The sequence below is a fragment of the Dendrobates tinctorius genome, unplaced genomic scaffold (genome assembly GCF_039654945.1).
Source record: "Dendrobates tinctorius isolate UK_male_01 unplaced genomic scaffold, ASM3965494v1 ptg000035l, whole genome shotgun sequence".
Taxonomy (NCBI): domain Eukaryota; kingdom Metazoa; phylum Chordata; class Amphibia; order Anura; family Dendrobatidae; genus Dendrobates; species Dendrobates tinctorius.
In genome coordinates this window covers 7,680,344-7,702,750 of record NW_027361703.1, presented here as the reverse complement: position 1 = coordinate 7,702,750, position 22,407 = coordinate 7,680,344, and the positions used below count along the sequence as shown (strand labels likewise).

General features: G+C 44.4%; 1 protein-coding gene across 12 annotated transcripts in view; it reads left to right on the top strand.

The window, feature by feature from the left end:
- The window catches only part of PPHLN1 (periphilin 1), a 185,386-nt gene that overhangs the window by 98,359 nt on the left and 64,620 nt on the right, over positions 1 to 22,407 (top strand). For all 12 annotated transcript variants that reach the window (XM_073573247.1, XM_073573252.1, XM_073573249.1 and 9 more), the window contains 4 exons: positions 1,994 to 2,199; positions 9,542 to 9,624; positions 12,926 to 13,048; positions 19,790 to 19,930. In XM_073573247.1, coding sequence (XP_073429348.1) covers positions 1,994 to 2,199; positions 9,542 to 9,624; positions 12,926 to 13,048; positions 19,790 to 19,930 — 553 coding nt within the window. The remainder of the gene's footprint in view (positions 1 to 1,993; positions 2,200 to 9,541; positions 9,625 to 12,925; positions 13,049 to 19,789; positions 19,931 to 22,407) is intronic.

The window sequence follows — 22,407 nt, the reverse complement described above, 5'->3', positions numbered from 1 at the left end:
TTCTATGGTTTTTTGTTGCTTTCCAGTGACTGGTCAAAATGCACCATGACTTTACGGACACATTGTATATGGCCAGATGTGACTTCCGTTTTCACAAAGAGCCACCCATTTGGCAGTACTAATCTAAAGATAGGTGGAATCTACATTTATTAGACGTTTATTGCACACACCGTTTATTCCATATCGGCTCCTTATATGTCTACTCCTAGTATATACAAAGAGCCATCTGTCCTGGGTTCATGATGTTTTCTTTCCCCTCTGTACTGTGAATAATACATGGGGCCACAGACAGGTGCGTTTATTTTTAGATGGAGTTCATCATTAGCCCAGCAATTGTTACTCACTATAAAGGTCACACATTGGGTTAGAAATGGTGGGAATCGTGCTCCTTTTTGTCTCAGTGATAAGATGCTAAGAGTTAGATCTCTGACAGAATACACGCAGCTAAATGTAACGCCGCTTTTGTTCCACCTATGATCTAAAATGAAATGATGGAGTAAACTCCCATTATTGACAGTAGCGGAAGTATGTTTAATTAAAATGACTCTTTTACCCAAAATATTATGTGGCTTGCAGCACTCCCAATTGTATAGCTCAGACGCTAGAAAACATGATGGCTCATATGTGTAGAATAACGACACGGTATCCACTAGACATCTTGTGGCGTCGTGGGAGGCTGCGGGCATGGCAATATTGGACATTTGGCGAGTCAATTGGCACATCTCGCTAAGTAGCAGACATCATAAGCATTGAGGGTAGGAACGCTTCTCATACATGCCTTTTAACAAGGTATATTTGCATCTAGTGCATCTTCTGTTTTGTGGGGAAGTAGGAGGCTTAGGGCCACGTTTAATAGCCCACCTAGTCCTTAGATGATGCTGGTATGGAGTGCGATAGAAGGACTTTTCAAGATTGTTGGGATTCATGCACTTGCGTCCCTCTGACACAGTAAGAGAGTCTTGGAACTGCTTTCACTCTTTCGGGAACTGGACTTATAAAAACTGTGGGACTTATATCCCAGGTATGTACAGAATAGAATTGGGGGGTAATAGACTTTCCTGTTTTGCAGACTAACTATGATCTGCCACATGCCCGGATCTTTAATTACCTATTTTTCAAACCCACTATGAGTGCACAAATGGGACCATGGAACTTGCCCATATTTATCATATTGGAGCTCGTGCCTAACTGCCCTACCTCCCAGTTGATTTCCACCTTTTATTCAATAACTCCTAATAAGTGTAATGAATCTTGCCTTGTTCCATTAAGGGAGAAGTAGGGGACAGATGTGGGACAATTAACAGTAGAGGAGTGGGAGGGGGGCAATAACCTCACCCAAATTAGTTTATTCGATTTCACAATAGTGTCTCTTACACAATTCTACATCATATAATAGGGTGCATTACACTACTTCACAATTAGCTAGGTTTACGCATGATTACCTAAATGATTTCTCCAGATGTCATACAGCTCCTGGCACTTTCTTCCACCACATTTGGGCCTGTCCTCAAATACTGGGTTTTTGAGAGCAGGTGATTAGATTCTTAAATTACATAATGGGATCCTCAGTCCTTCACTGTCCTAATAATCTTACTATATAATATTTTGGAAGCATGTGAGTCAAGAAGATAGATGCAAACCCTTTTGACAGAATCTATACTTTGCAAAGAAAGTGTTGGCGAGGAAGTGGCTGGTGGACCCATCCCCTGTCATAACTGAATGGATTTAGCGCAATAATGCTATATTACTACATAAGAAATAACTGTACCCCATCACCAGCATCACCCTGAAAAATTCCACAAAATTTGGGACAAATGGTTTCAGGCTATCCGTTCTGCTATAGGGTCCAGTTTATCATATTGATTTGTACCAGAAGATAACGAGCTCTCAAAGTGCAATTTTAAACGTAATATAATTGAAAAATGTATTAAAAATACTTTTCTTGTCTTTGTTTCTAATTTCAAGCTTATTGTTTTTGCATCTCTTGCCATAGAGAAAGCAGGGAAGTCATAAGAAAAAAACCTTATTATCACTCACCAGCCTTTATGCGGGATCGCTCACCTCACAGAAGAGATCCATTTTTCCGAGAGTCTCCAGTTACTCGAAAAGATTCTCCGCACAGTAGATCGGGCTCCAGTGTCAGTAGCAGAAGTTATTCTCCGGAACGGGGCAAAACATTTCACTCCCATCAACATAAAAGTAAGAGATTCTGTTTTTTTTTATACTTCATTTAAAGAGGACCTGCCAGTATATGCTTGTATTCTTCACAAAATAACAATTCGAAATGTTCCACTGGGAATTTATAATTAGATTGCCAAAGAGTGGGCTTGCCCCTGCACGGTCTCATACTGATTAACTGGTGGTGAAAGTGTAGGAACACATGCCTTTAGTAGGGGAAATGGCGACGTATTCAGATGTTTTCAGGAGGTATACCAGTGATAGCACAGAGTTATGAGAGAAGATGACCAAGAATATTTTCTTAGGGAATACAAGTGTTTGCTAATACAGACATGTCTGCAGTGATGACCTTTTTTATTAATATGTAATGAAATAATGCCTATTGCTAATGGGTTTCAAATCCTCACTACTTGTATGGTGTCTACTGCTGTCAGTTAATGGAAAGGTTCTTGTGTACCCAGAGGGTATTGGTGTCCATACTGGTAGCAGTGCTATGACTCCAACCTCACTCACTATTCCCTCCACCCAGGTGTGCCCTGGGAAGAAACACACCAAGTTAATTTCATTGCTCTGTTATTTAATGCTTGGTTTAGATGTTGGTTTCTAGGGATGGTGCAGGGTGTTTGCTCTTCTTTCCAAGCTGAGTATTTGTACTGCATTGATTAGAGCACATTTCTGGATGATTTAGGCCAGGGGTGGGGAATCTTTCTGCCAAGGGCCATTTGGATATTTATACCATCATCCGGGGACCGTACAAATTGCACGTTCACTTTGCCCACAAACTACGTCCTGATGCTGGCACTGGTGTCAGGACGTAATCTTTCATTGCATGTGCCTCAGTAGTGAACACTGCATGTGCCTGCTCACAGAGCAAGAAGGCTGCCGGCCCAAGTACTGCGGTCCACGGGAATCTGCCCAGGAACCAGATAAAAGGTCATCGAGGGTTGCAAACAGCCTGTGGGCCTGAAGTTCCCTACCCCTGCTTTTAACCCAATAGATACCAAATAGAAAACTTGTGCTCTCTCTTAAAGAAAAGGCTATGCAATATGTTGAGAATCCTCCATGACTTTACTGGCAGTTGTCATGTCGCCTTGTAATGATAAGGCCTTAATCATACCATGTGTAGTTTTCTAATGCATTTATTTAAAAAAGGTACTCTTTTAAGGGGTTATCGCCTTCTCGGACTACCCCTTCTCAATTCCTGTGTTTCCCTGTTGTAAAATAATAAGACCTATACTAATCTGCGGGGCTGACGTTGTTCCAGCAGTGTCGACACTGATTCTCCCAGGGCTTGCATGACTTTACAATGTTACCTGATCGCCGGGAGAGCCAGTGCTGCTGGAACAGTGCTAGCCCTGAAGGTGATTATGGATCTTATTATTTTACAAGGGGCAGCCTAGAGATTGAGAAGGCGATTTCCCACAATATGGGGTGATTTTTATTACATATTGTCTAGTAATAAAACTGCTCGTAAGTAATTCTAATGTCCTCTGAAATGCCCCTACTTTCTATCAAACATTGGGACCAAATTCCATGTTTCGGGATACCACAACTGCAGCCACTCTCGCTGTGAAAGAGCGAGAGCCCACTCTTTCCACTAATCCAGAATTGCTGCTTGCTCTTTAAAGCTGTTGCTGAATGGTAACATTATTACAGCGGTGACAGTTTGGTAACAGCTTAGCGCAAAGTGCGCAGCAGCGCTGACTTAGTGCAAAGAGCGAGATATCGTCAGATCTCTGTTTTTTCCTGCAAGAGGCTGCAGAGGGTTGTGAGATCACGCTCTGCATGCTGGGATCCCACAACCAAGAAGTTCGGTCCTGACTTTTTTTTTTTTTTTATAAAAATGGATCCTTTTGGGGACATTAGGGACACTTATAAGCGGTTTTGTTACTAAATGAAAGATGATTGGTGATATGTACTGTTTAGCATTAGAGCAACCAGCTTCACAGGTTTACAATAGGACACAGACTAGAAGGAAAAAAGCTGCTGTTTGTTTTTCCTCCCAGTCCATGCCCTTTGTAAACCTGTCATGATAACTGAACTGATACAGCAAGTTATGCTAATTCAGGAATCAGCAGCTCCTTTATAGCAGCTCAGAGATGTGATTCTCGAGCAGCGTTTCTTCTAGGCAGCTATCCCTCTTAATGCATGCCTAGAGTAAGTTGCAGCCAAGTGTCATTACTTCTCGGAGAACCCCTTAAATACTTTTGGATTATAAATATTTTTGGAAAGTGATATTTTAAGGTAAAAAAAAATGTATCAAACAAAATCTTTACCTATATTACAATCCTGTGTTTTACGTACAAGATACAAGTGCTTCTCACTAAATTAGAATATCATCAAACAGACAATTTTATTTTAGTTCTTCAGTACAAAAAGTGAAACTCATATATTATATAGAGTCATTATCGTGATCTATTTCAAGTATTTATTTCTGTTAATGTTGATGACTATGGCTTACAGCCAATGAAAACCCAAGAGCCATTATCTCTGTAAATTAAAATACTTTATAACTGCTTGAAAAATGATTTTGAAAGCCAAATGTTGGCCTGAAATGTATGTTCAGTAAATGCACTCAGTAATTTGTCGGGGCTCCTTTTGCATCAATTACTGCATCAATGTGGCGTGGCACGGAGGCGATCAGCCTGTGGCACTGCTGAGGTGTTATTGAAGCCCAGGTTGCTTTGATAGCAGCCTTCAGCTCGTCTGAATTGTTGGGTCTGGTGTCTCATCTTCCTCTTGACAATACCCCATAGATTCTCTATGGGGTTAAGGTCAGGCAAGTTTTCTGGCCAATCAAGCACAGTGATACTGTTGTTTTTGGTTGTGGACAAGTGACAAGTCCTGCTGGAGAATGAAATTTCCATCTCCAAAAAGCTTTTTGGCAGAGGGAAGCATGAAGTGCTCTAAAATTTCCTGGTAGACGTCTGCGCTGACTTTGGTTTTGATAAAGCACAGTGGACCTACACCAGCAGATGACATGGCTCCCAAAACCATCACTGATTGTTAAAACTTCACATTAGACCTCAAGCAGCTTGGATTGTGTGCCTCTCCACTCTTCCTCCAGACTCTGGGACCTTGATTTCCAAATGGAATTCAAAATTTACTTTCATCTGAAAACAACACCTTGGACCACCGAGCAACCAGTCCAGGTCTTTTTCTCCTTGGCCCAGGTAAGACGCTTCTGGCGTTGTCTATTGGTCATGAGTGGCTTGACACAAGGAATGCGACACTTGTAGCCCATATCCTGGATACGTCTGTGTGTGGTGGCTCTTGAAGCAATGACTCCAGCAGCAGTCCACTCCTTGTGAATCTCCCCCAAATTTTTGAATGGCCTTTTCTTAACAATCCTTTCAAGGCTGTGGTTATCCTGGTTGCTTGTGCACCTTTTTCTACCACACTTTTTCCCTCCACTTAACTTTCCATTAATATGCTTGGATACAGCACTCTGTGAACAGCCAGCTTCTTTAGCAGTGACCTTTTGTGGCTTAGGCCTGTTTCACACTTTAGGGTACCGTTACACTTAGCGATGCACCAGCGATCCCGACAACGATATGGATCGCTGGTGCATCGCTAAGTGGTCGCTAGTGAGCTGCCACACAGGCAGATCTCACCACCGACATAGCAGCGGTCGTGGGTCGCTACTTACCTGTCAGACGCGGCGATCCTGACGTCCTCCCCTCGCGTCCACGTGTCGCTCGTCGGCGCCACAGGAAGCCCAGCAGGAAGCGCCCGACGAGAAATGGTCCAGGACGCTCTCGCGCGATCAGCGATAACCAGCGGGGGAGCCGGTTGGAGGTAAGTATCACATGTAGCGATATCGCTAGCAATATCGCTGCTACGTCATAAATCGGTGACGTTACAGCGATATTATCGCTATGTGTAACGGGCGCTTTAGTTTTTTTGCATCAGTCCCAATCCGTGAAAGTGTGAAAAAAACAGATTGCAGATTGCAAAATACTGATGCACTGGATCCATTTTTTTGACGGATCTGTCGCAGCAGCTAGTGTATGAAATTTAAAGGAACAGAACTCTGGAAAGGAGAGAGAGATTATTTTCCGTGCCAGAACGGATTTTAGGGTTAAATTTAAGGAATGGAAATTGTTCCGGGCATGCTCAGTTTAACCCCTTTCTGTCATGTGATGTACTGTCCCGTCCATGTGCCCTGGGACTTAATTCCCAGGGACGGAATAGTACGTCACAGTGATCAGCGGCACCCACGTGGTGAGCGCCGCTGATCACGGCCGGGTGTCAGCTGATTATCACAGCTGACACCCGGCACAATGTGTCGGGGGGGGGGGGGGGGGGGGGTGTGTCACGGACCGCCCCCGACACGTTAACCCCTTGCACACCGCTATCAAACACGATCGCGGTGTACCGGGGGTTAAAGGGAATCATCGGCAGGGAGAGGTCTCCCTCCGTGCTTCCCTGAGCCCCCCACAGCAGCGCAATGTGCAGCGCTGCTTCGGGGGGCTCCATCCCTGCAGGTCCCCGAATCCAAGATGGCGACGGGGACCTGCAGGGAGCTGGCTTCCTCATGCCTGCAAAGCGCAGGCAAGGAGGAAGCCTTGTGCAATGCCTGTGACAGATCGCTGATCTGTCACAGTGATCTGTGATGTGACAGATCAGCGATCTGTCACATGACAGCTATGTCCCCCCTGGGACAATGTAATAAAGTTAAAAAAAAAAAGTGTAAAAATAATTTAAAAAAAATCGTTAAATTTAAAAAAAAAATATATTCCCTAATAAATTCATTTTTTGGAAATAAAAAAACAAAGCAATAAAAGTAAACATATTTGGTATCGCCGCGTCCGTAACGACCCGCCCTCTAAAACTGTCCCATTAGTTAACCCCTTTAGCGAACCCCTTAAAAAATAAAAAACAGAGCAAAAAATAATGATTTATTATCATACCGCCGAACAAAAAGTGCAATAACGCGCGATCAAAAAGACACATATAAATATCCATGGTACTGCTGAAAACATCATCTTCCGCAAAAAACGAGCCACCATACAACATCAGCAAAAAAATAAAGTTATAGCTCGCAGAATAAAGCGATGCAAAAATAATTATTTTTTATGTAAAATTGTTTTCATTGCATAAAAGCGCCAAAACATAAAAAACTACTTAAATGAGGTATCGCTGTAACCATACTGACCCGCAGAATAAAAGCGCTTTATCAATTTTACCGCAGGCGGAATGGTATAAACACACCCCCCAATAGAAATTCATGAAACGCTGGTTTTTGTTCATTCTGCGTCCCAAAAATCGGAATAAAAAGCGATCAAAAAATGTCACGTGCCCGAAAATGGTACCAATAAAAACGTCAACTCGTCCCGCAAAAAATAAGACCTCACATGTCTCGGTGGGTCAAAATACGGAAAAATTATAGCTCTCAATATGTGGTGATGCAAAAACTATTTTTACAATAAAAAGCGTCTTTTAGCGTGCGACAGCTGCCAAATATAAAACCCACCATAAATAGTAAATCAAACCCCCCGTTATCACCCCCTTAGTTAGGGAAAAATAATAAAATTAAAAAAATGTATTTATTTCCATTTTCCGGTTAGGGGTGTGTTGGGGTTAGGGTTGGAGTTATAATTGGGGTGTTTCCACTGTTTAGATACATCAGGGGCTCTCCAAAAGCAACATGACACCCGCAGACCATTCCATCAAAGTCTGCATTCCAAAACGTCACTACTTCCCTTCCGAGCCCTGACGTGTGCCCATACAGTAGTTTTCTCCCACATATGGGGTATCGGCGTACTCGGGACAAATTTGACAGCAACTTTTGGGGTCCAATTTCTCCTGTTAGCCTTGGGAAAATAAAAAAAAATTGGTGACTAAAAGATCATGTTTGTGGAAAAAATACAAATTTTTTATTTTCACGCCCGGGTGTTATAAACTTCTATGAAGCACTGGGGGGGTTCAAAGTGCTCACCACACAGCTAGATAAGTTCCTTGGGGGGGTCTAGTTTCCAAAATGGTGTCATTTGTGGGCAACAAGGCAACATGGTGTCCGATCTCAATTCCAGCCAAAAACGTCAAATGGCGCTGCTTCCCTTCCGAGCTCTGCCATGCGCCCAAATAGTGGTTTACCCCCACATGTTGGGTATCAGCATACTCAGGACAAATGTTACAATAACTTTTAGGGTCCTGTTACCCTTGGAAAAATAAGAATTGAGGGTGAAAAGATCATTTTTGTGGGAAAAATATGATTTTTTAATTGTACGGCTGTATGTTATAAACTTCTGTGAAGCCCTTGGGGGTTCAAAGTTCTCACCACACATCTAGATAAGTTCCTTGGGGGATCTAGTTTACAAAATTGTGTCATTTGTGGGGGTTTCCACTGTTTGGGTACATCAGGGGTTTTCCAATCGCGACATGGTGTCCGATCTCAATTCCAGCCAAAAAAGTCAAATGGCGCTGCTTCCCTTCTGAGCTCTGCCATGCGCCCAAATAGTCGTTTACACCCACATATGGGGTATCAGCGTACTCAGGACAAATTGTACAATAACTTTTAGGGTCCTGTTATCCTTGGGAAAATAAAAATTGGGGGTGAAAAGATCATTTTTGTGGAAAAAATGATTTTTTTAATTGTACCGCTGTACGCCATTTTAGTGCGGACGCCGCATTGTCAAAACGACCCATGCGGCGGCATCCACATACATCGGCACGGCCTGCGTACTCAATGCGAAAGATAGGGTCCGCATGCCGAGGTAGGCGGAGCTGACAGGAGGAGGTGCGGTAGTGGGCGGAGCTTCACAGAGGAAGTCCGCAACTGTCCGCACTTGGCAATACGCTAGTATGAAACTAGCCTAAGGCATGTGCCTAGAAATAAATTTGATGTTTCCCTCTACTTGCAGCAGGTAAGGTTAATTGGTAAGTCTTAGGTCTTTATGATTCTTCAGTCCCGGCTATAAACAAGAATATTTCTGTTTACTGATAGCAAGCAGAGCTATTTAACGTTATCATAGGCTGTAACACAAATTACAATATTGGAACATAGATTTTCATTATATGCTAAATATATTTCTATAAAATTGAACAAACTATTCTAAAAAGTAACTAAAATTGCAGCAGACATTAGTTGTAACTTCTGTAAGGGTACGTGCTGCGGATTTGGCCGCGCGGAATTTGTAAAATGGAGGAGATGGGAATCCGCAGAAAGAATTGACATGTCAATTCTTTCTGCGGTTTTAAAACCGCAGGAAATATACTCACCGTCTGCACTGCGTTTTTTTATTCCCTTAGGGAATAATGGTACTGTACACCGCAGCGGACCCGCAGTGGCCAAATCCGCTTCGGAACCGCAGCAGAATCCGCAGCGTGTGCACACACCCTAACACTGTTTGTATTGCAGGTAAAGAGCGACCTGCCACACATGCTGTGCGATCGTCTAAAGATGCGTCACCATCCAGCTCAGTAGGCATTCCTCCAGCAAAGGTAGGTTTATCTGTACAGTTTTTCTATTATGTAATTTTGTTATAGTTTTTCTAAGCATAAAAGGCTGAAAGTGTGTCATGTAACGTGATGTCTGACTGCTTAGCACAGAGGTACGCAGCATTTTTTTTGTCCAAGTGCTACATTGCCATGCTGAACCAATATCAAGGGCCACAAAAAATGTAAAGGAGTACTTGCATGAATACATCACCAGAACCACTAGTACATGAATGCAGCGCCGAGCTTAGTACAGCGATCAATTGTAATGTCAGGTCAGCCACATATCAAATTTTATATCATGAACCTACAACTCCCAGTATATCTTTAACAATGGTAAGGAGATACTGGCTTTTGTTGCTACCAACCATCTTCAGACTGCAATATATACAGGAATCAAATCACTGATGAGATGCAGGCAGCGTCACAGATAAACATTTAAACCAGTTACCTATTATAGGTAACTAGCTGAAGAGCCCGGCGTTGCCTGGTCCTAGTAACCAACTGTGGTTAGTTATAACAAATTAAAATGATTATATTGCACATAAAATCCGTGCATCTAATCCTATCCTGTGTGATACTGACTGCTGAGCCGTGTATCTAATCCTATTCTGTGTGATACTGTCTGCTGAGCCGTGTATCTAATACTATTGTGTCATGCTGTGCGCTGAGCTGCGTATCTAATCCTATCCTGTGTGATACTGACTGCTGAGCTGTGTATCTAATCCTATCCTGTGCGATACTGACTGCTGAGCTGTGTATCTAATCCTATCCTGTGTGATACTGTCTGCTGAGCTGTGTATCTAATACTATTCTGTGTGATATTGTGTGCTGAGCTGCGTATCTAATCCTATCCTGTGTGATACTGACTGCCGAGCCGTGTATCTAATCCTATCCTGTGTGATACTGACTAATGAGCTGTGTATCTAATCCTATCCTGTGATACCATCTGCTGAGCCATGTATCTAATCCTATCCTGTGAGATTCTGACTAATGAGCTGTGTATCTAATCCTATCCTGTGATACCATCTGCTGAGCTGTGTATCTAATCCTATCCTGTGTGATACTGACTGCTGAGCTGTGTATCTAATCCTATCCTGTGTGATACTGACTGCTGAGCCGTGTATCTAATCCTATTCTGTGTGATACTGTCTGCTGAGCCGTGTATCTAATACTATTCTGTGTGATACTGTGTGCTGAGCTGCATATCTAATCCTATCCTGTGTGATACCGTCTGCTGAGCTGTGTATCTAATCCTCTCCTGTGTGATACTGACTGCTGAGCTGTGTATCTAATCCTATCGTGTGTGATACTGACTGCTGAGCTGTGTATCTAATCCTATCCTGTGTGATACTGGGCTCCCCCTGCAGTCTGTGTCAGAGGGTGGTCTGTGTTGGCACGGAAATAAATTGTGTTATTTCCAGCTTTACAGAAGGACGATAAGGGTACCGTTACACCTAGCAACTCGCCAGCGATCCCGACCAGCGATATGACGCTGTCAGGATCGCTGGTGAATTGCTAGGTGGTCGCTAGTGAGCTGCCACTCAGGCAGATCTCACCAGCGACATCGCTGGGGACGGGGATCGCTACTTACCTGTCAGATGAGGCGATCCTGCGTCCTCCCGCCCGGCTCCACGCGTCGCTCGTCGTCACAGCAGGAAGCGCCGCAGGAAGTGGCCGACGAGGAATGGTCCAGGAGCTTCTCGCGCGATCAGCGATAACCAGCGGGGGAGCCGGTCGGAGGTAAGTATCACATGTATCGCTAGCAATATCGCTGCAACGTCACAAAATCGGTGACTTTACAGCGATATTGCTAGCGATATCGGTGTGTAACGGGGGCTTTACACCATATAAATGATAAGAATAATAGGCCTCAGTTACCACAACTGTCTACAAAGAAAACTGTTGCTGATAGCAACCAATCACAGCTCATTTTTCATCTTTTAAACAGCTCTGGGACAGTGTGGCGAGTTTTGAGTGGCGACTTTTGTGTTTCGACTTTTATGTGGCGAGGTTGGTGTATGTGTGGTGAAATGTGTGCTGAGGGTGGTATATGTGTTGAAGCACGTGGTAGTGTGTGACGCATTTTGTGTGTGTGTTCATATCCCCGTGTGTAGTGAGTATCCCATGTCAGGGCCCCACCTTAGCAACTGTATGGTATATACTCTTTGGCGCCATCGCTCTCATTCTTTAAGTCCCCCTTGATCACATCTGGCAGCTGTCAATTTGCCTCCAACACTTTTCCTTTCACTTTTTCCCCATTATGTAGATAGGGGCAAAATTGTTTGGTGAATTGGAACGCGCGTTGTTAAAATTTCACCTCACAACATAGCCTATGACACTCTCGGGGGTCCAGACATGTGACTGAGCAAAATTTTGTGGCTGTAGCTGTGACGGTGCGGATGCCAATCCCGGACATACACACACACATACATACATACACACCCACATTGAGCTTTATATATTAGATATTTTCTCTGATTGAAGTCATTCACATCCCTTTTGTCTTCATGTAGCAAAGATGCCATGATAAGATTTCATGGCCAGAACTCATCTCTCCAGACTTCCCTCTAAAACACCACTTCCAGGCATCACCCCCCCACACACACTGCACCTCTGTAATATCCCCTGCACTGACCCTTTCCATAATGTCCCCCCCACAGTGCCCCTCAGACAAACAAGCGCTCCTACATAGGGGAGATATGTCTGAGATGGCAGTCAGTGACTTTCTCACAGGACCACTTTTGTGTATGAGAGATATGATTGAGATGCCTGTCGGTCAAACGATCAGCTGAAGCATTGTTCGTCAGACAGCTATCTAATGTCTACAGCCAGCTTAAAGGGGGTTTTACACATAGCGATATCGCTAAAGCATCACCGATTTGATGACACAGCAGAGATATCGCTAGCGGTATCGCTATGTGTGATACTTACCTCCAACCGGCTCCCCCGCTGTCGTGTCGCTGATCGTGCAGCTCCATTTCTCATCGGGTGCTTCCTGCTGGCGCCGACGAGCGACGTGTGGACGAAAGAAAGGTAAGTATCGTCCGCTGTATTGCTGCTGCATCGCTCTGAGATCTTCCTGTGTGGCAGCTCACTAGCGACCATTTAGCGATGCACCAGCGATCCTGACCGGGTCATATCGCTGGTCGGGATCGCTGGTGCATCGCTAAATGTAAAGGGGCCTTAAGATATGCAAACCTTCCATTTCTCAGGATATGTTCAGCAAATTATAATGTTTGATTGCTTAGAAATTATGAACTCTTTTATCAGTCCCATCATAAACTATTTGATTTGCTGTTTACAGAGTGTAGAATTGGATAAGTCGAGTCGCCTGGCAGAGATTCCTTTCATAGAAGCTGCTTCCAAGTGGGCATTTGAGAAAGGGTCCGAAAGTAACTTACCTGATGCAACAGAAGAAATTGTAAAGGTACTTCTTATTTTTAATGAAACTAGCTTGGCCCATGCAAAATTTTTGCACATTGGTCGTCGAGGGCGCAGGCAATTTCAGAAAAAGCAAGCTGGTCAAATGTAAATGTATTTCATGAGATGATGAACACAGACAGGTAATTATATATGTAGATTGGTAATACCATAAATTGGTTTGATAAGTAGAGGCCAAAAAATGTTTTCCGGTTGAGGTGCCACCTGCGAGTCATTGTGTTTTTTTGCAGGTTTATGAAAATGAATGTTTAAACTGTATCTAGTGATAAAATCGTGACTGTGTGGTTTGTTTGGCTGTTTTCTTGCTGAAGGGGGCAAGTTTACCTTTCAAATGATGTATCGTGTGTGTTTGTGGAGCAGCTTTGTGGTTATGTGCTTTGGGGTACTGTGGTGCCACCTGCAGGTCACTTTTCGTTACTGCAGGTTTATGAAAATTAATGTTTAAAATGTATTTTATGATCAAATCGTGGATGTGTGGTTTGTTAGGCTATTTTTTTGCTGAAGGGGGCAAGTTTACCTTTCAAATGGTGTATCATTTGTGTGTGGGGGTGCAGTATGAACGGGGTACAAAGTAATCACCAAAAAAGTGTTTAAAAATGCTAGAATAGATCATTTTCTCAGTGACATATTGAATAATACCAACGTGTCTTTTTGTGGCTTATATTACCTTAGGATTTCTCTATAAGTGATTTGAAGCTCATTGCCTGTAGAGGCTTTGAACACATTTACGTTTTTTTTTCCCTGCAAAATCCTGAGATATGGAGTATTTCTGTGGTTGTTGCTCTTAAAATGTTTAGTAAGTTTTTCTTATGCAGGTTGCTTGTATAACAACACTAGATGGTGGCCCGATTCTAACGCATCGGGCAGAGGCGTATCTAGGCTTTCTGGCACCCGGGGCAAGAATTCGGTTCGGCGCCCCCCCCCCCCCCCCCCCCAAGTACATATGCGACTTGCACACTTAGCCATGTACCCACGAGCTGCTCCTCCTAATGCTCTCAATGTTCAGTAAAAAAACTGAGAGAAGCAGGAAGAGAAGCTCGTTGTCACAGGACCATACCTATGAAAATCTCATATGAGTGAAGTGTCCATGTGATGACTGCTGGAGCCTGCAGAGCTGAATCCTGACATTGCAGCTTCTGAATTCTCACAACAAATGCACTGCACACTTTTAGGATTCTCCCTTGCCGATGTACAGTCATGTCAGCACAAGTATGTGATTTATATACTTCTGGCCACATTCCGACTAGACGTGCCCGGCCTCGCTCCGTTCATTATCATTGAGTGAGGCCACACATGTCTAGTCAGCATGTGACCGCATGTATGTAAATTACCGGCACGAGAGAATCCTGACAGCGTTCAGTGAGCACTGTGAGAATTCAGACGTCTGCAGTCACATAGAATGACTGCAGACTCAGCACAAACCTGGAGAACCCTTGTAATGCTCCTAACAAATAAAAACATGAGAATTAGTCAGTATCACAAATAACATTTACATCCAAGTACCTGATAGATTACGTCGTCTCTGCAGTCGGTCACCTTTTCTTCTTCTTGTCCAGACCCCATGATGAGTTTTCTCATCCACATCTCGTCTCTGCAGACTTCCATCTTCTCCGGTCTTCTGCAGCAAATCTCCACACGACGCCCTTAAAGATAGAAGTGTCATTATAATGCTCCTAAATAAAAATATCTGCAATATACTGTCGCCTCACACTATTCCCCTCTAGCATCCCACCTGTTCACCATACTGTCTCCTCATATATTTACCCCCTCACTCTCTATACTGCCTGCTCACACATATCCCCGACTCCCCATACTGTGTCCATCCACATACATTAACCCATTCGCTCCCCATACTGTCTGCACCCAACCCCCATACTGTTTCCTCATACATACTCTTTATTTTGTGTCCTCAAATCTCCCCACACATTAAATCCCCCCATCCTCAATCCCCCACACACATTAAGTACCCCCATCCCCATTCCAAATCCCCCCACACATTAACCCAATCCCCACTCATTAACCCCCATCAGCACTCCAAATACCCCCACACATTAACCCCCATCCCCACTCATTAACCCCCGCACACATTAACCCAATCCCCACTCATTAACCCCCATCACATTAAATAACCCCCATCTCCACTCCAAATACCCCCACACATTAACCCCATGGCATCCCCACTCATTAACCCCCCACACACATTAACCCCCATCCCCACTCTAAATACCCCCACACATTAACCGCCATCCCCTCTACAAATCCCCCCCATCTCCACTCATTAACTCCCCCTCATCTCCCATCTTCGGTGGTTCTTCAGCTCCACAGAGGAGCACACTTACCACCAGCGTTTGCTTTGGGCGCCGGGGAGTGACGTCAGCAGCGTGATCACATGACCTGATCACGCTGCTGACGTCGCTCTGGCCCGGCGGTCAGAGCTTCAATTGTACAGGCGTCTGTATAGACGCCAGTACAATTGCTCCCTGGGAGCCGGCACGGCCTCCTTCTCTGCGCCGGCTGTCAGCTTGACAGCTGACACAGAGAACCGCCGACTCCCAGGCCGGGGGGCGGCAGAACGCAGCCGACAGGGAGGACACTGCGGACCGCTGCATTAGGCGGCCCGACTGCGCCCCCCTGCTGGCTGCGCCCGGGGCAACTGCCCCGGCTGCCCCCCCCTAGATACGCCACTGGCATCGGGTATTCTAGAATATATATGCAGTTTATTTTTGAAGATTTAATAATAATGCAATAATGCACCACCCCAATCCTGATATGTATGGTTCTCTCACCCCCCCCAATCCTGGTATGCATGGTATCCTCACCCCCCTTTCCTGATGTGCATGGTATCCTCACCCCCCTTTCCTGGTATGCATGGTCCCCTCACCCCCCTATCCTCTGATATGCATGGTCCCTTCACCCCCCTTTCCTGATATGCATGGTCCCCTCACCCCCCAATCCTGGTATGCATGGTCCTCTTACCCTCCTTTTGGGGTATGCATGGTCCCCTCACCCCCCAGTCCTGGTATGCATGGTCCTCTCACCCCCCAATCCTGGTATGCATGGTCCCCTCACCCGCCTATCCTGGTATGCATGGTCCCCTCACCCCCCTTTCTTGGTATGTATGGTCCTCTCACACCCCAATCCTGGTATGTATGCTCACCGTCACCCCCCTTTCCTGGTATGTATGGTCCCCTCACCCCTCAATCCTGGTATGCATGGTATCCTCATCCTCCTTTCCTGGTATGCATGGTCCCCTCACCCCCCTTTCCTGATATGCATGGACCTCTTACCCCCCTTTTGGGGTGTGCATGGTCCCCTCACCCCCCAGTCCTGGTATGCATGGTCCTCTCACCCCCCAATCCTGGTATGCATGGTCCCTTCACCCCCCAATCCCGGTATGCATGGTATCCTCACCCTCCTTTCCTGGTATGCATGGTCCCCTCACCCCCCTTTCCTGATATGCATGGTCCTCTCACCCCCCTTTCTTGGTATGCATGGTCCCCTCACGCCCCTTTCTTGGTATGCATGGTCCCCTCACGCCCCTTTCTTGGTATGCATGGTCCCCTCACGCCCCTTTCTTGGTATGCATGGTCCCCTCACCCCCCTTTCTTGGTATGCATGGTCCCCTCACCCCCCTTTCGTGGTATGCATGGTCCCCTCACCCCCCTTTCGTGGTATGCATGGTCCCCTCACCCCCCTTTCGTGGTATGCATGGTCCCCTCACCCCCCTTTCCTGATATGCATGGTCCTCTCACCCCCCCAATCCTGGTATGCATGGTCCCCTCACCCCCAATCCTGATATGCATGGTCCCCTCACCCCCCTTTCTTGGTATGCATGGTCCCCTCAACCCCCTTTCGTGGTATGCATGGTCCCCTCAACACCCTTTCGTGGTATGCATGGTCCCCTCACCCCCCTTTCGTGGTATGCATGGTCCCCTCACCCCCCAATCCTGGTATGCATGGTCCCCTCACCCCCCAATCCTGGTATGCATGGTCCCCTCACCCCCCAGTCCTGGTTTGCATGGTCCCCTCACCCCCCTTTCCGCGTAGCCGCGACCAATCAGCGTCGCGGCCCTCTGTCGGCGACAAATCAGCAACGCGGCCCTGTAGCCGCGACCAATCACTGCCGCGGCCCTGTACAAAAATAATTTTAAAAAATAAAAAAAAGTTATTCTCACCTTCCGACGGCCTCCTGTCTTCTTTCCATGCGCCCGGCCTCGCGTTCCCAGTAATGCTTTGCGGCTTAGACCGCTCAAAATATTTTTGAGTTGGAGGCGACAGGAGGTGGCAAGAGTTTGGGCGTGCCGTTTGAAGGACAGGGCAGAGTCGAGAGTTACTCCGAGGCAGCGGATTTCAGGTGCGGGAGAGAGCGTGATGCCATTCATCATAATAGATAGATTGGGTAGGGAAGATACGTGAGATGGAGGAAAGATGATGAGTTCAATTTTGTCTACATTGAGTTTTAGAAAGCGAGCGGTGAAAAAGGAGGATATGGCTGATAGGCACTCCGGGATTCTGCACAGCAGAGAGGTGACATCTGGACCAGAGAGGTAGATCTGAGTGTCGTCCGCATACAGGTGGTACTGGAAGCCATGGGACTTTGAGTTGTCCTAGGCCAAGGGTATATATGGAAAAAAGTAGGGGCCCCAGGACAGAGCCTTGGGGAACTCCAACAGAGAGAGGGCGGGATGAGGAGGTAGTGTGGGAGTGGGAAACGCTAAATGTGCGGTCAGAAAGGTATGAGGCAATCCAGGATAGGGCAAGGTCTTTGATGCCAAGGGAAGAAAGAATCTGTAGAAGTAGGCAGTGCTCGACTGTGTCGAAGGCAGAGGACAGGTCGAGAAGGAGGATGATGGAGAACTATCTGTTAGCTTTGGCTGTGTGTAAGTCATTAATTTTGGTCAGGGCAGTTTCAGTGGAGTGGTGGGGGCGGAAGCCAGATTGGAGGATGTCAAGGAGAGAGTTAGATGAGAGGTGGGAGGAAAAATGAGCATGGACATGCTGTTCAAGGAGTTTGGAAACAAACAGGAGCAGTGATATGGGGCAATAGCTGGGCATAGCAGTTGGGTCAAGGTTTGTTTTTTTGAGGATGGGTGTGATGGTGGCATGTTTGAAGGCAGAAGGGAAGGTACCAGAAGATAGCGATAGGTTGAAGAGATGGGTTAGGGCTGGAATGAGCGTGTTAGTGAGGTTGGGGAGCAGGTGGGAAGGGATGGGGTCAAGTGCACAGGTGGTGAGGTGTGATTTGGAAAGGAGATGAGTAAGCTCTCCTTCAGTGATGTTGGAGAGGGAGGTTATTAGGGAAGGGCAGAGATCTGGTATGTGGGGTGGTGGAACAGTACAGGTTTGCCTTGTTTGGTCGATCTTGTTTTTGAAGTAGGTGGCAAAGTCCACAGCAGAGATGATGGGAGGTGGAGATGGCAGTGGTGGGCGGAGGAGAGAGTTAAATGTGCTGAACCGTTGTTTTGGGTTGTGGGATAATGAAGATACAAGGTTTGTGAAATAGGAAATCCCCACATGTATTAAGACCTAAGAAACAGGCAATCCTCACATGTATTCAGCCTGTCCAGCAGCCACAAATCATGCAGCTACGGCGACAGAAACTAAATCTCCGAGCACATCCAAATTTGCAAAGATCACCCCAGCATGCTCGGGAAATCTCCAGTAACGAGTATACTCGCTCATCACTAGATTCTATGCATAAAAATGTATAGTTAGGAAGCCTGACGTCTTCTGTGCGCAGACCTCACTGGCATATTGGGAAATCTTTTCTTACCCTTTCTTCATAGCCACAATAAGATGTTCTAACATAGATATCTCCCTATGCCATATTGATCATCATATTAGCTATGCATGATTTATTTATTGCCTTGAGCTGAACTATCAAATTGCATGGTTAAATTGAAATTTTGGATAGCCTTTTTGCCTCGAGACTGCAGGAATATTCCTATTGTTTTATGATCTCAAAATACTTTAAGGGAATTTGTCACCTCCAGAAACATTATTCTCTTATAGATATAGCAGTAATCTGCATTTAAATAGCTTTTAAATCATGTCTGGCAGGCTTCATGTAAGAGCGTCTACAGGGAGAAAATGAAGTTTTATTCGCTCTGCCGTCAATCATTTTCAGTCATTGGGCGGTACAGTGGGCTGTCACAGTCATCGATCACTACACAGCATATTGATTGAAAGCCTGCTGTGCAGTATGTGAATGCAGAGAATGATGTCAGTCAAAGTGCAGGGGGGTGATTACATTATGCTCGGTGTGTACTGAGCAGTAACTCTAACCGCTCCCTGCACCGCCTCAATGACTGGAAGTAAGTAGCTGCAGGGAGAATATAACTTAGTTTTCTCTCTGTAGCCACTGCACCAGTAAAATGATTTAAATGTTATTTCCATGCAGATTACCAATATAACAACAGGTGAATAGTGTTTCTGGTGGTGACTTTTTCAGATTTATCCATAGCCACATATTGGTACTGTTCTAGCTGGTTAGGATGTGAATAAAGATCTCTCCATGGCAAAGCCGCACAAAAGGGGCTATCTTGTCATCATTGCTCTATATATAGTATCTGGCATTTGGCAATCTTCACTATGTGTCGGGAGCAGAATTCTTAGTTATGGGAAACAGACCTTCATAGACCTAGATATGTCCATAATCCCCTTAAGACAACCTCAGCGAATACTGAAAGATGTTCATCTAGTAAACTATTGTACTTTTGTTTCTAAGGCCGGCTCATCCTCTGCATTGTATGTTGATCAGACAGCAGACATGGAGGCAGGCATTTCTGGCAATTCAGAACTCTGTGAAATGTCTCCACTTGGCAGCCGCTCAAAAGTAATTGCAGCAAAAACAAAGGAGATCGAAGAGGTAAGAAGAGAATAATCCACGTTGCCAAACAATGTTAGCATTCAATATAGAGTTACTGTGCTTTTGTATTTCTCTATATCTTTGTTATTCATGAAGGTAACTTGTCATCAGGTTTCCCACTGCTATTCTGCATCCAACACTTTGTTCTCACAATCAACAGCTTCCTAAATTTGAATACATAAAAAAGTGAATGACCAAAAACAAAACATAAAAATGTATTAAAAGGTATAGATTTTATTGATACATGCAATTAAAATGAGGAGCAATGCACAGAAAAAATTAGAAGTTCAAAACAGACGCATTCATACGACATATGTAGGAGGGGCTAATGGCTATGCTCTCATCAGACTCCTTGAGAAAGCCAAGAGCGAAACGTGTGTGTGTGTGTGTGTGTGTGTATGTATATATATATATATGTGTGTGTGTGTGTGTGTGTGTATATATATATATATATATATATATATATATATATATATTTATTTATTGCACACACACACACACACACACAGTTAACCCATTTACATATTTAAGTATTTATACATTTATTGGTCTGTTTTGATAGGTTTATCCTATATTTCATTTTTTAGATGGCTAGTGTAATGAGAACGTAACAATTAGCCCGTCCTACATACTGTATGTGTTGTGAATATGATTGTTGTGAAATTTTTATTTTTTCTGTGTATTGCTCCCCAGTATTATAATATATTTTAATTGTATGTATCAATAAAATCAATACCTTTTTAATATATTTTTGTTGTGTTTATGATCATTCACAGTTTTTGTGTAGTCAAATATTTTTTCATGAATACTCACCTATCAAATAATGGTGATATTTTCTTACTTGGTTGTGTATTTCCAAGCTTCCTAAAAGTGTCTAGTATTTCACCATAGCTTAGCAAACTCACCTTGCACTTGTTCACCGCTCTTGCAAATAAGCGCCGCTCCTATGGCAAGGCTTCAGATCCAGCTCCATTGTCCCTGATTGATGTGGACGGCAAGTGAGTTTTGACAAAGGCGAGTCATTAAAAGCAAAACATTGTGTCCTTCAACGCTCAGCCTTTGTGATTAGTATTGTTCGCCAAATTGTAATATTGCATGGTATCGATTTAAAGGGGTTGTCTCTTCCTAACTTGCAATAAATAGATGAAATTGCAAAGTGCTTGTAAAAACAAGGAACTTTGTAATTTACCTCTTAAAAATTCTCTTGTAATTGAAGAACAAAGGTATTTTTTATTCTGCAGTTCACTGCTTGTTGCCAAAGTAACCGGCCACCTTTATTATCGGATTTATTTAATAAAATAAAAAAAAATTTATTTCCATTTTCCCGCTAGGGTTAGGGTTAGGGCTGAGATTAGGGTTAGGGGTGTGTTGGGGTTAGGGTTGAAGTTAGAATTGGAGGGTTTCCACTGTTTAGGCACATCAGGTGCTCTCCAAACGCAACATGGCGTCTGATCTCAATTCCAGCCAATTCTGCGTTGAAAAAGTCAAGCTCTGCCAAACGCCCAAACAGTGTTTTACCCCTACATATGGGGTATCAGCCTACTCAGGACAAATTGCAAAACAACGTTTGGGGTCCAATTTCTCCTGTTACCCTTAGGAAAAAAAAAAATTGGGGGCAAAAATATCATTTTTTTGGGAAAAAAAAAAGTTTTTTTTTTTATTTTCACACCCGGGCGTTATAAACTTCTGTGAATCACTTGGAGGTTCAAAGTGCTCACCACACATCTAGATAAGTTCCTTGAGGGGTCTAGTTTCCAAAATGGGGTCACTTGTGGGGAGTTTCAACAGTTTAGGCACATCAGAGGCTCTCCAAACGCGACATGACACCCGCAGACCATTCCATCAAAGTCTGCATTCCAAAACGTCACTACTTCCTTTCCAAGCCCTGACTTGTGCCCATACAGTAGTTTTCTCCCACATATGGGGTATCAGTGTACTCAGGACAAATTGGACAACAACTTTTGGGGTCCAATTTCTCCTGTTACCCTTGGGAAAATAAAAAAATTGGGGACTAAAAGAACATGTTTGTGGATAAAATATGATTTTTTTTTTTATTTTTTTTTATTTTCAAGCCAGGGCTTTATAAACTTCTGTGAAGCACTGGGGGGTTCAAAGTTCTCACCACACATCTAGATAAGTTGCTTGGGGGGTCTAGTTTCCAAAATAGTGTCATTTGTGGGGGATTTCCACTGTTTTGGCAGATCAGGGGCTTTCCAAACGCGACATGGCATCCAATCTCCATTCCAGCCAAAAAAGTCAAATGGTGCTGCTTCCCTTCCGAGCGCTGCCATGCGCCCAAATAGTGGTTTACCCCCACATGTGGGGTATCGGCGTGCTCAGGAAAAATTGCACAATAACTTTTGGGGTCCTGTTACCCTTGAGAAAATAAAAATTAGGAGTGAAAAGATAATTTTTGTGGAAAAAATATGATTGTTAATTGTACGGCTGTACGTTATAAACTTCTGTGAAGCCCTTGG